Below are 12617 nucleotides of genomic sequence, written 5' to 3'. Positions count from 1 at the left end.
TTGGGTTGGCAATAGATAAATCATATAACAATGCTGTACCTGTTTCTTTAAATCATGCTGTAAATGTGATTGGCTGCTGTTTCCTCAATCGGCCATAAGATGGAGCCAGAATCACTGTTAGATGCTGATCTGATCTGAGTGTTTGGAAGCTGGCTGTTAGAAGTGCCCTGAGCTATTGTAAGTTTTGCAACTGGTAGCAAACTTTGTGTACCGGACTGTTTATATGATTATGGACTGTGTTATTTGGATTATCCCTTAACTGAAAGACGTTGACGACTGACTGTCTTATCCAGGTATGACTTGGACTATTTGATGGACTCTGATACCTCTATTTCCACGAAAGTAAAAGCCTATTTAAACTGCAGTGTCTCTGTATGCTGGTTTGTGTGTTCTCCAACACAACTTTCACACTGCTTCTCTGAACGCACTTGCTCTCCCAACGGGGAGCTTACCTAACACTTGGCATCCAGTGTCCCCCACCCCCACGGCCCCCCATCAAAAGGAAAGATCAGAGTACAACAGCATTTAAAAACAACAATAACAACAACGTATGCAGTTAGTCCTGACTTAAAACAGTTTGTGTCTGTGGCCGTTCAAAGTTAGAATGGCACTGAAAAATGTGACTTATTACCCTTGTTCTCGGTTATGACCTTTGGGGTATTCCCATGGTCATGTGATCAGAATTCAGACCCTTGGCAACTGGCATGTACTTATGACGGTTGCAGGGTCCTGGGGTCACGTGATCCCCTTTAGAATAGAATAACAGAGTTGGGAGGGACCTTGGAGGTCTTCTAGTCCAACCCCCTGCTCAGGCAGGATACTCTGCATCATTCCAGACAAATGGCTGTCCAATCTCTTCTTAAAGACTTCCAGTGTTAAGAGCATTCACAACTTCTGGAGGCAAGTTGTTCCACTGATTAACTGTTCTAACTGTCAGGAAATTTCTCCTTAGTTGTAAGTTGCTTCTCTCCTTGATTAGTTTCCACCCATTGCTTCTTGTTCTACTCTCAGGTGCCTTGGAGAATAGCTTGACTTCCTCTTCTTTGGGGCAGCCCCTGAGATATTGGAAGACTGCTATCCTGTCTTCCCTAGTCCTTCTTTCTCTTAAGCTAAACATACCCAGTTCCTGCAACTGTTCTTTATACGTTTTAGCCTCCAGTCCTCTAATCCTTTTTTGTTGCTATTCTCTGCATTCTTTCTAGAGTCTCCGCATCTTTTTTTACATCGTGGTGACCAAAACTGTTTGCAGTATCCCAAGTGTGGCCTTACCAAGGCCTTATAAAGTAGTATTAACACTTCATGTGATCTTGATTCTATCCCTCTGTTGATGCAGCCTAGAACTGTGTTGGCTTTTTTGGCAGCTGCTGCACACGGCTGGCTCCTATTTAAATGGTTGTCCACTAGGACTCCAAGATCCCTCTCACAGTTACTACTATTGAGCCAGGTATCACACTTTTGCAACCTTTGGCCAAGAAAAGTCAACGGGGAAGCCAAATTCACTTAACAACCACGTTACTAACTTACCCTCCAGCGACTCACTTCACAATTGGTGCAAGAAAGGTCATAAAATGGGGTAAAGCTCACTTAACCAATGTCTCCCTTAACAAAGAGGATTTTTTCAGCGTAAGTATGTATCGTCACTTATGTGCCGTTGTAAACTTGGAACGGTCACTAAATGAACTCTTGTGAGTTGAGGATGACCTGTATGTGTTCAAAGGTCCGAAGTGACAACTCTACAGGGGAAAAAAATATGACTTACGGGGGAATCCGCTCAATCACCGCCTGAAGTATTCTTTCAACATTGGTTCCAAGTTTAGCTGAAATCTGAAACGAGATTTTTTTTTTAAAAACCCAACAATTTGGCCTCACTTCGGGGATGGCTGTGATGCACTCAAACTAGCCCAAGTCAACTGCTTCCATTATAACATTCCTTATACGGGCAGTCCTCAACTTACGACCAAACTGTCTGTCGTTAAGTGAGACATTGGTTAATATGACCTTTCTTGCCACTGTTGTTAAGGGATTCGCTGCCGTTGATAAGTTGGTTTGCAACCCGGTTGTTAAGTGAATCTGGATGGCTCTATTGGCTTTGCGTGTCCAGGATGCTGCAACCGTCATAAATACGAGTCAGTTGTTGCCAAGCGTCTGGATTTTGATCACATGGATACTGAAACATTCGCAACTTTGAAAAATGATCGTAAGTCACGTTTTTCAGTGCCGCTGTAACTTTGAGCAGTCACTAAGTGAACTGTTCTTAAGTCGAGGATTGCCTGTATCTGAAAAATTCTTGCCTGAGGAATAGCATAAAAGTGCTGTTTATTTGACAATCACAGCCATTTCCCAACAGAGGTAACAGAAATATTTCAGGATAACATAGGTAGCCAGAGCTGTAAAAATTAGTTTCTTTCCAAAGTTTTATCTTTCCTACAGTCAACTGGAGAAATTGAAAGAGAAAAAGAGAGAGAGAGAGAAATAAACCAGATGTTAAAATTAACTGGAGGAGAGTTAAGAGAAAGAGAGAGAAAGAGAGAGAGAGAAGGAAGGAAGGAAGGATGAAGGGAAAGTTGGAAAAAGAAATAGAACAGAAAAAGAATAGAGTAGAATATCGGAAAATAGAACAGAATAAGAATAGAATAATAGAGAATAGAACAGAATAAGAAAGAACGGAATGGAATGGAATTGAATGGAATAGAATAGAACAGAACAGAACAGAACAGAACAGAACAGAAAGAACAGAATAGGAATAGAATATTGTTGTATTGTATTGTATTTGGCCAAGTGTCATTAGACAAAGAAAGGATTTAGGAAAGAAGGAAGGAAGGAAGAAAGGGAGAGAGGGAGGAAGGAAGGAAGCAATGGAGTCAGCAAGGAAAGGTAGGTAGATAGGTAGATAGTAGGTAAGTAGGGAAGGAAGGAAGGAAGTGAGGGAGGGAGAGAGAAAAGGAAAGAAGGAAGGAAAGAAGGAAGGGAGAGAATGGGAGGAGGAGAGGGAAAGGAAGGAAGGAGGCAATGGAGGAAGCGAAGGAAGTTAGCTAGATAGGTAAGTAGGGAAGGGAGGAAGGGCGGGAAAGGGAGGGGGGAGAGAGGAAGAAAGGAAGGAAAGAAGGAAAGGAAGGAGGGAGGGAGAGAGGGAAAGGAAGGGAGGAAGCAATGGCAGGAGCGAGATGAAGGTAAGTGGATAGGTAGGTAGGGAAGTAGGGAAGGAAGGGAGGGAGAGAGGAAAGAAAGGAAAGAAAGAAGGAAGGGAGGGAGCGAGGGAAGGTGGGTAGATAGGTAGGGAAGTAGGGAAGGGAGAAAGGAAAGGAAGGAAGGAAAGAAGGGTGGGAGGGAGGGAAAGGAAAGATGCAAGCAATGGCGGGAGCAAGAGAAGTTCGGTTGATAGGTATGTAGGGAAGTCAGGAAATAGGGGAGGGAGGGAGGAAGGAAAGGAAGGAAGGAAGGAAGGAAGGGAAGGAAGGAAGGAAGGAAGGAAGGAAGGAAGGAAGGAAGGAAGGAAGGAAGGAAGGAAGGAAGGGCACAATTAGCTAGATTCAGCTGCCAAACCCAAACAATGAAATGATCTCTATACTGTCAAAAGTGGCCATCCATCACCGCAGCAAATTATCAGCCTTCAGGACGATTTCAGGGAACTCTCGGCATAGAACACAACTGTGTGCATATCACTTTTCAGTATCAGGCTGTGATCTTATACACATTTACTATAAACTCCCTTTAATGGAATTTCAAGCAATTTGCTTCTGAATCGCAGTGCAGAAAATTATTTGGCTTATCCAACTAAAACCATTTCTACACATTGGAGGGGGCGGGGGGGGGGGAAGCACAGGGATTTGCAAACGGAAAACGGGCGTCTTACTCTAATGCAATCTTCTTTGAGGATATCAAAGGTGTTCTCAATCTGAGTTTCCACCATCTCTGGATTGGCATTCTTGAGGTCGATCTGCAAAATAGCGAAACTATTATATTAATTCAAATTACACCAATCGCTATGAAGCAAAGCTGGGACTCCATTGCCATGAAATGAGAAAAGATAATATATTCTTTGATTATAGGAGGTGGGGTGCATGGGTGATCTTTGCCCATTTGCTGTTGTTAATTTTTTTTTATACTAATAATCTGAATAAACATCTGTATCTTTCAAGGCAAAGAGGATTATTTAGAGCAAATACGTGAAGCGGCTTGTCAAATAAATGTGTAATCTTAGAAAGTGCCTAAAGTAAGTCTCCATTTTAAGAAGAAAATCCAGTTTGGTTAAGGCACCAGCCTAGAAATTAGGAAATGGGAGTTCTAGTTCCGCCTTAGATATGAAAGCCAGCTGAGTGAGTTTGGGCCAATCACCAGGTGACGGGGAGTTCTAGTCCCTCCTTATCCATTAAAAGCCAGCTGGGTGAGTATGGGCCAATCACCAGGTGACGGGGAGTTCTAGTCCTTCCTTATCCATAAAAGCCAGCTGGGTGAGTATGGGCCAATCACCAGGTGACGGGGAGTTCTAGTCCCTCCTTATCCATAAAAGCCAGCTGGGTGAGTATGGGCCAATCACCAGGTGACGGGGAGTTCTAGTCCCTCCTTATCCATAAAAGCCAGCTGAGTGAGTTTGGGCCAATCACCAGGTGACGGGGAGTTCTAGTCCCTCCTTATCCATAAAAGCCAGCTGGGTGAGTATGGGCCAATCACCAGGTGACGGGGAGTTCTAGTCCCTCCTTATCCATAAAAGCCAGCTGGGTGAGTTTGGGCCAATCACCAGGTGACGGGGAGTTCTAGTCCCTCCTTATCCATAAAAGCCAGCTGAGTGAGTTTGGGCCAATCACCAGGTGACGGGGAGTTCTAGTCCCTCCTTATCCATAAAAGCCATCTGGGTGAGTTTGGGCCAATCACCAGGTGACGGGGAGTTCTAGTCCCTCCTTATCCACAAAAGCCAGCTGAGTGAGTTTGGGCCAATCACCAGGTGACGGGGAGTTCTAGTCCCTCCTTATCCATAAAAGCCAGCTGGGTGAGTTTGGGCCAATCACCAGGTGACGGGGAGTTCTAGTCCCTCCTTATCCATAAAAGCCAGCTGAGTGAGTTTGGGCCAATCACCAGGTGACGGGGAGTTCTAGTCCCTCCTTATCCATAAAAGCCATCTGGGTGAGTTTGGGCCAATCACCAGGTGACGGGGAGTTCTAGTCCCTCCTTATCCACAAAAGCCAGCTGAGTGAGTTTGGGCCAATCACCAGGTGACGGGGAGTTCTAGTCCCTCCTTATCCATAAAAGCCAGCTGAGTGAGTTTGGGCCAATCACCAGGTGACGGGGAGTTCTAGTCCCTCCTTATCCACAAAAGCCAGCTGAGTGAGTTTGGGCGAATCACCAGGTGACGGGGAGTTCTAGTCCCTCCTTATCCATAAAAGCCAGCTGGGTGAGTTTGGGCCAATCACCAGGTGACGGAGAGTTCTAGTCCCTCCTTATCCACAAAAGCCAGCTGAGTGAGTTTGGGCCAATCACCAGGTGACGGGGAGTTCTAGTCCCTCCTTATCCATAAAAGCCAGCTGGGTGAGTTTGGGCCAATCACCAGGTGATGGGGAGTTCTAGTCCCTCCTTATCCATAAAAGCCAGCTGGGTGTGTATGGGCCAATCACCAGGTGACGGAGAGTTCTAGTCCCTCCTTATCCACAAAAGCCAGCTGAGTGAGTTTGGGCCAATCACCAGGTGACGGGGAGTTCTAGTCCCTCCTTATCCATAAAAGCCAGCTGAGTGAGTTTGGGCCAATCACCAGGTGACGGGGAGTTCTAGTCCCTCCTTATCCATAAAAGCCAGCTGGGTGAGTTTGGGCCAATCACCAGGTGACGGGGAGTTCTAGCCCCTCCTTATCCACAAAAGCCAGCTGAGTGAGTTTGGGCCAATCACCAGGTGACGGGGAGTTCTAGTCCCTCCTTATCCATAAAAGCCAGCTGGGTGAGTTTGGGCCAATCACCAGGTGACGGGGAGTTCTAGTCCCTCCTTATCCATAAAAGCCAGCTGGGTGTGTATGGGCCAATCACCAGGTGACGGGGAGTTCTAGTCCCTCCTTATCCATAAAAGCCATCTGGGTGAGTTTGGGCCAATCACCAGGTGACGGGGAGTTCTAGTCCCTCCTTATCCATAAAAACCAGCTGAGTGAGTTTGGGCCAATCACCAGGTGACGGGGAGTTCTAGTCCCTCCTTATCCATAAAAGCCATCTGGGTGAGTTTGGGCCAATCACCAGGTGACGGGGAGTTCTAGTCCCTCCTTATCCATAAAAGCCATCTGGGTGAGTTTGGGCCAATCACTGGAGACGGGGAGTTCTAGTCCCTCCTTATCCACAAAAGCCAGCTGAGTGAGTTTGGGCCAATCACCAGGTGACGGGGAGTTCTAGTCCCTCCTTATCCATAAAAGCCAGCTGGGTGTGTATGGGCCAATCACCAGGTGACGGGGAGTTCTAGTCCCTCCTTATCCATAAAAGCCATCTGGGTGAGTTTGGGCCAATCACCAGGTGACGGGGAGTTCTAGTCCCTCCTTATCCATAAAAGCCATCTGGGTGAGTTTGGGCCAATCACCAGGTGACGGGGAGTTCTAGTCCCTCCTTATCCATAAAAGCCATCTGGGTGAGTTTGGGCCAATCACCAGGTGACGGGGAGTTCTAGTCCCTCCTTATCCATAAAAGCCATCTGGGTGAGTTTGGGCCAATCACCAGGTGACGGGGAGTTCTAGTCCCTCCTTATCCATAAAAACCAGCTGAGTGAGTTTGGGCCAATCACCAGGTGACGGGGAGTTCTAGTCCCTCCTTATCCACAAAAGCCAGCTGAGTGAGTTTGGGCCAATCACCAGGTGACGGGGAGTTCTAGTCCCTCCTTATCCACAAAAGCCAGCTGGGTGAGTTTGGGCCAATCACCAGGTGACGGAGAGTTCTAGTCCCTCCTTATCCATAAAAGCCAGCTGGGTGTGTATGGGCCAATCACCAGGTGACGGGGAGTTCTAGTCCCTCCTTATCCATAAAAGCCATCTGGGTGAGTTTGGGCCAATCACCAGGTGACGGGGAGTTCTAGTCCCTCCTTATCCATAAAAGCCATCTGGGTGAGTTTGGGCCAATCACCAGGTGACGGGGAGTTCTAGTCCCTCCTTATCCATAAAAGCCATCTGGGTGAGTTTGGGCCAATCACCAGGTGACGGGGAGTTCTAGTCCCTCCTTATCCATAAAAGCCATCTGGGTGAGTTTGGGCCAATCACCAGGTGACGGGGAGTTCTAGTCCCTCCTTATCCATAAAAGCCATCTGGGTGAGTTTGGGCCAATCACCAGGTGACGGGGAGTTCTAGTCCCTCCTTATCCATAAAAGCCATCTGGGTGAGTTTGGGCCAATCACCAGGTGACGGGGAGTTCTAGTCCCTCCTTATCCATAAAAGCCATCTGGGTGAGTTTGGGCCAATCACCAGGTGACGGGGAGTTCTAGTCCCTCCTTATCCATAAAAGCCATCTGGGTGAGTTTGGGCCAATCACCAGGTGACGGGGAGTTCTAGTCCCTCCTTATCCATAAAAGCCATCTGGGTGAGTTTGGGCCAATCACCAGGTGACGGGGAGTTCTAGTCCCTCCTTATCCATAAAAACCAGCTGAGTGAGTTTGGGCCAATCACCAGGTGACGGGGAGTTCTAGTCCCTCCTTATCCACAAAAGCCAGCTGAGTGAGTTTGGGCCAATCACCAGGTGACGGGGAGTTCTAGTCCCTCCTTATCCACAAAAGCCAGCTGGGTGAGTTTGGGCCAATCACCAGGTGACGGAGAGTTCTAGTCCCTCCTTATCCATAAAAGCCAGCTGGGTGTGTATGGGCCAATCACCAGGTGACGGGGAGTTCTAGTCCCTCCTTATCCATAAAAGCCATCTGGGTGAGTTTGGGCCAATCACCAGGTGACGGGGAGTTCTAGTCCCTCCTTATCCATAAAAGCCATCTGGGTGAGTTTGGGCCAATCACCAGGTGACGGGGAGTTCTAGTCCCTCCTTATCCATAAAAGCCATCTGGGTGAGTTTGGGCCAATCACCAGGTGACGGGGAGTTCTAGTCCCTCCTTATCCATAAAAGCCATCTGGGTGAGTTTGGGCCAATCACCAGGTGACGGGGAGTTATAGTCCCTCCTTATCAATAAAAGCCAGCTGGGTGTGTATGGGCCAATCACCAGGTGACGGAGAGTTCTAGTCCCTCCTTATCCACAAAAGCCAGCTGAGTGAGTTTGGGCCAATCACCAGGTGACGGGGAGTTCTAGTCCCTCCTTATCCACAAAAGCCAGCTGAGTGAGTTTGGGCCAATCACCAGGTGACGGGGAGTTCTAGTCCCTCCTTATCCATAAAAGCCAGCTGGGTGAGTTTGGGCCAATCACCAGGTGACGGGGAGTTCTAGCCCCTCCTTATCCACAAAAGCCAGCTGAGTGAGTTTGGGCCAATCACCAGGTGACGGGGAGTTCTAGCCCCTCCTTATCCACAAAAGCCAGCTGGGTGAGTTTGGGCCAATCACCAGGTGACGGGGAGTTCTAGTCCCTCCTTATCCATAAAAGCCAGCTGGGTGTGTATGGGCCAATCACCAGGTGACGGGGAGTTCTAGTCCCTCCTTATCCATAAAAGCCATCTGGGTGAGTTTGGGCCAATCACCAGGTGACGGGGAGTTCTAGTCCCTCCTTATCCATAAAAACCAGCTGAGTGAGTTTGGGCCAATCACCAGGTGACGGGGAGTTCTAGTCCCTCCTTATCCATAAAAGCCATCTGGGTGAGTTTGGGCCAATCACCAGGTGACGGGGAGTTCTAGTCCCTCCTTATCCATAAAAGCCATCTGGGTGAGTTTGGGCCAATCACCAGGAGACGGGGAGTTCTAGTCCCTCCTTATCCACAAAAGCCAGCTGAGTGAGTTTGGGCCAATCACCAGGTGACGGGGAGTTCTAGTCCCTCCTTATCCACAAAAGCCAGCTGGGTGTGTATGGGCCAATCACCAGGTGACGGGGAGTTCTAGTCCCTCCTTATCCATAAAAGCCATCTGGGTGAGTTTGGGCCAATCACCAGGTGACGGGGAGTTCTAGTCCCTCCTTATCCATAAAAGCCATCTGGGTGAGTTTGGGCCAATCACCAGGTGACGGGGAGTTCTAGTCCCTCCTTATCCATAAAAGCCATCTGGGTGAGTTTGGGCCAATCACCAGGTGACGGGGAGTTCTAGTCCCTCCTTATCCATAAAAGCCATCTGGGTGAGTTTGGGCCAATCACCAGGTGACGGGGAGTTCTAGTCCCTCCTTATCCATAAAAACCAGCTGAGTGAGTTTGGGCCAATCACCAGGTGACGGGGAGTTCTAGTCCCTCCTTATCCACAAAAGCCAGCTGAGTGAGTTTGGGCCAATCACCAGGTGACGGGGAGTTCTAGTCCCTCCTTATCCACAAAAGCCAGCTGGGTGAGTTTGGGCCAATCACCAGGTGACGGGGAGTTCTAGTCCCTCCTTATCCACAAAAGCCATCTGGGTGAGTTTGGGCCAATCACCAGGTGACGGGGAGTTCTAGTCCCTCCTTATCCATAAAAGCCAGCTGGGTGAGTTTGGGCCAATCACCAGGTGACGGGGAGTTCTAGTCCCTCCTTATCCATAAAAGCCATCTGGGTGAGTTTGGGCCAATCACCAGGTGACGGGGAGTTCTAGTCCCTCCTTATCCATAAAAGCCAGCTGGGTGAGTTTGGGCCAATCACCAGGTGACGGGGAGTTCTAGTCCCTCCTTATCCACAAAAGCCAGCTGAGTGAGTTTGGGCCAATCACCAGGTGACGGGGAGTTCTAGTCCCTCCTTATCCACAAAAGCCAGCTGGGTGAGTTTGGGCCAATCACCAGGTGACGGGGAGTTCTAGTCCCTCCTTATCCATAAAAGCCAGCTGAGTGAGTTTGGGCCAATCACCAGGTGACGGGGAGTTCTAGTCCCTCCTTATCCATAAAAGCCAGCTGGGTGAGTTTGGGCCAATCACCAGGTGACGGGGAGTTCTAGTCCCTCCTTATCCATAAAAGCCATCTGGGTGAGTTTGGGCCAATCACCAGGTGACGGGGAGTTCTAGTCCCTCCTTATCCATAAAAGCCATCTGGGTGAGTTTGGGCCAATCACCAGGTGACGGGGAGTTCTAGTCCCTCCTTATCCATAAAAGCCAGCTGGGTGAGTTTGGGCCAATCACCAGGTGACGGGGAGTTCTAGTCCCTCCTTATCCACAAAAGCCAGCTGAGTGAGTTTGGGCCAATCACCAGGTGACGGGGAGTTCTAGTCCCTCCTTATCCATAAAAGCCAGCTGGGTGAGTTTGGGCCAATCACCAGGTGACGGGGAGTTCTAGTCCCTCCTTATCCATAAAAGCCAGCTGGGTGTGTATGGGCCAATCACCAGGTGACGGGGAGTTCTAGTCCCTCCTTATCCATAAAAGCCATCTGGGTGAGTTTGGGCCAATCACCAGGAGACGGGGAGTTCTAGTCCCTCCTTATCCATAAAAACCAGCTGAGTGAGTTTGGGCCAATCACCAGGTGACGGGGAGTTCTAGTCCCTCCTTATCCATAAAAGCCATCTGGGTGAGTTTGGGCCAATCACCAGGTGACGGGGAGTTCTAGTCCCTCCTTATCCATAAAAGCCAGCTGGGTGAGTTTGGGCCAATCACCAGGTGACGGAGAGTTCTAGTCCCTCCTTATCCATAAAAGCCAGCTGGGTGTGTATGGGCCAATCACCAGGTGACGGGGAGTTCTAGTCCCTCCTTATCCATAAAAGCCATCTGGGTGAGTTTGGGCCAATCACCAGGTGACGGGGAGTTCTAGTCCCTCCTTATCCATAAAAACCAGCTGAGTGAGTTTGGGCCAATCACCAGGTGACGGGGAGTTCTAGTCCCTCCTTATCCATAAAAGCCAGCTGGGTGTGTATGGGCCAATCACCAGGTGACGGGGAGTTCTAGTCCCTCCTTATCCATAAAAGCCAGCTGGGTGAGTTTGGGCCAATCACCAGGTGACGGAGAGTTCTAGTCCCTCCTTATCCATAAAAGCCAGCTGGGTGTGTATGGGCCAATCACCAGGTGACGGGGAGTTCTAGTCCCTCCTTATCCATAAAAGCCATCTGGGTGAGTTTGGGCCAATCACCAGGTGACGGGGAGTTCTAGTCCCTCCTTATCCACAAAAGCCAGCTGGGTGAGTTTGGGCCAATCACCAGGTGACGGGGAGTTCTAGTCCCTCCTTATCCATAAAAGCCAGCTGGGTGTGTATGGGCCAATCACCAGGTGACGGGGAGTTCTAGTCCCTCCTTATCCATAAAAGCCATCTGGGTGAGTTTGGGCCAATCACCAGGTGACGGGGAGTTCTAGTCCCTCCTTATCCATAAAAGCCAGCTGGGTGTGTATGGGCCAATCACCAGGTGACGGGGAGTTCTAGTCCCTCCTTATCCATAAAAGCCAGCTGGGTGAGTTTGGGCCAATCACCAGGTGACGGAGAGTTCTAGTCCCTCCTTATCCATAAAAGCCAGCTGGGTGTGTATGGGCCAATCACCAGGTGACGGGGAGTTCTAGTCCCTCCTTATCCACAAAAGCCAGCTGGGTGAGTTTGGGCCAATCACCAGGTGACGGGGAGTTCTAGTCCCTCCTTATCCATAAAAGCCAGCTGGGTGTGTATGGGCCAATCACCAGGTGACGGGGAGTTCTAGTCCCTCCTTATCCATAAAAGCCAGCTGGGTGTGTATGGGCCAATCACCAGGTGACGGGGAGTTCTAGTCCCTCCTTATCCATAAAAGCCAGCTGGGTGAGTTTGGGCCAATCACCAGGTGACGGAGAGTTCTAGTCCCTCCTTATCCATAAAAGCCAGCTGGGTGTGTATGGGCCAATCACCAGGTGACGGGGAGTTCTAGTCCCTCCTTATCCACAAAAGCCAGCTGGGTGAGTTTGGGCCAATCACCAGGTGACGGGGAGTTCTAGTCCCTCCTTATCCATAAAAGCCATCTGGGTGAGTTTGGGCCAATCACCAGGTGACGGGGAGTTCTAGTCCCTCCTTATCCATAAAAGCCATCTGGGTGAGTTTGGGCCAATCACCAGGTGACGGGGAGTTCTAGTCCCTCCTTATCCATAAAAGCCATCTGGGTGAGTTTGGGCCAATCACCAGGTGACGGGGAGTTCTAGTCCCTCCTTATCCATAAAAGCCAGCTGGGTGTGTATGGGCCAATCACCAGGTGACGGGGAGTTCTAGTCCCTCCTTATCCATAAAAGCCAGCTGAGTGAGTTTGGGCCAATCACCAGGTGACGGAGAGTTCTAGTCCCTCCTTATCCATAAAAGCCAGCTGGGTGTGTATGGGCCAATCACCAGGTGACGGGGAGTTCTAGTCCCTCCTTATCCACAAAAGCCAGCTGGGTGAGTTTGGGCCAATCACCAGGTGACGGGGAGTTCTAGTCCCTCCTTATCCATAAAAGCCAGCTGGGTGTGTATGGGCCAATCACCAGGTGACGGGGAGTTCTAGTCCCTCCTTATCCATAAAAGCCAGCTGGGTGTGTATGGGCCAATCACCAGGTGACGGGGAGTTCTAGTCCCTCCTTATCCATAAAAGCCAGCTGGGTGAGTTTGGGCCAATCACCAGGTGACGGAGAGTTCTAGTCCCTCCTTATCCATAAAAGC

The 12617-nt window shown here is 49.4% G+C and overlaps 1 protein-coding gene across 4 annotated transcripts in view; it reads right to left on the bottom strand.

Annotated features, from left to right (window-relative positions):
- Nucleotides 1-12617, bottom strand: part of GUF1 (GTP binding elongation factor GUF1) — a 48239-nt gene that overhangs the window by 19499 nt on the left and 16123 nt on the right. For all 4 annotated transcript variants that reach the window (XM_081958983.1, XM_081958984.1, XM_081958985.1 and 1 more), the window contains 2 exons: nucleotides 3854-3937; nucleotides 1760-1824 (listed from right to left, as the gene is read on the bottom strand). In XM_081958983.1, coding sequence (XP_081815109.1) covers nucleotides 1760-1824; nucleotides 3854-3937 — 149 coding nt within the window. The remainder of the gene's footprint in view (nucleotides 1-1759; nucleotides 1825-3853; nucleotides 3938-12617) is intronic.

Source organism: Natrix helvetica (genome assembly GCF_964273705.1).
Source record: "Natrix helvetica genome assembly, chromosome: 7".
NCBI classification, from domain to species: domain Eukaryota; kingdom Metazoa; phylum Chordata; class Lepidosauria; order Squamata; family Natricidae; genus Natrix; species Natrix helvetica.
The sequence above is the reverse complement of the archived record's forward strand: the minus strand, read 5'-3'. Positions and strand labels throughout refer to the sequence as shown.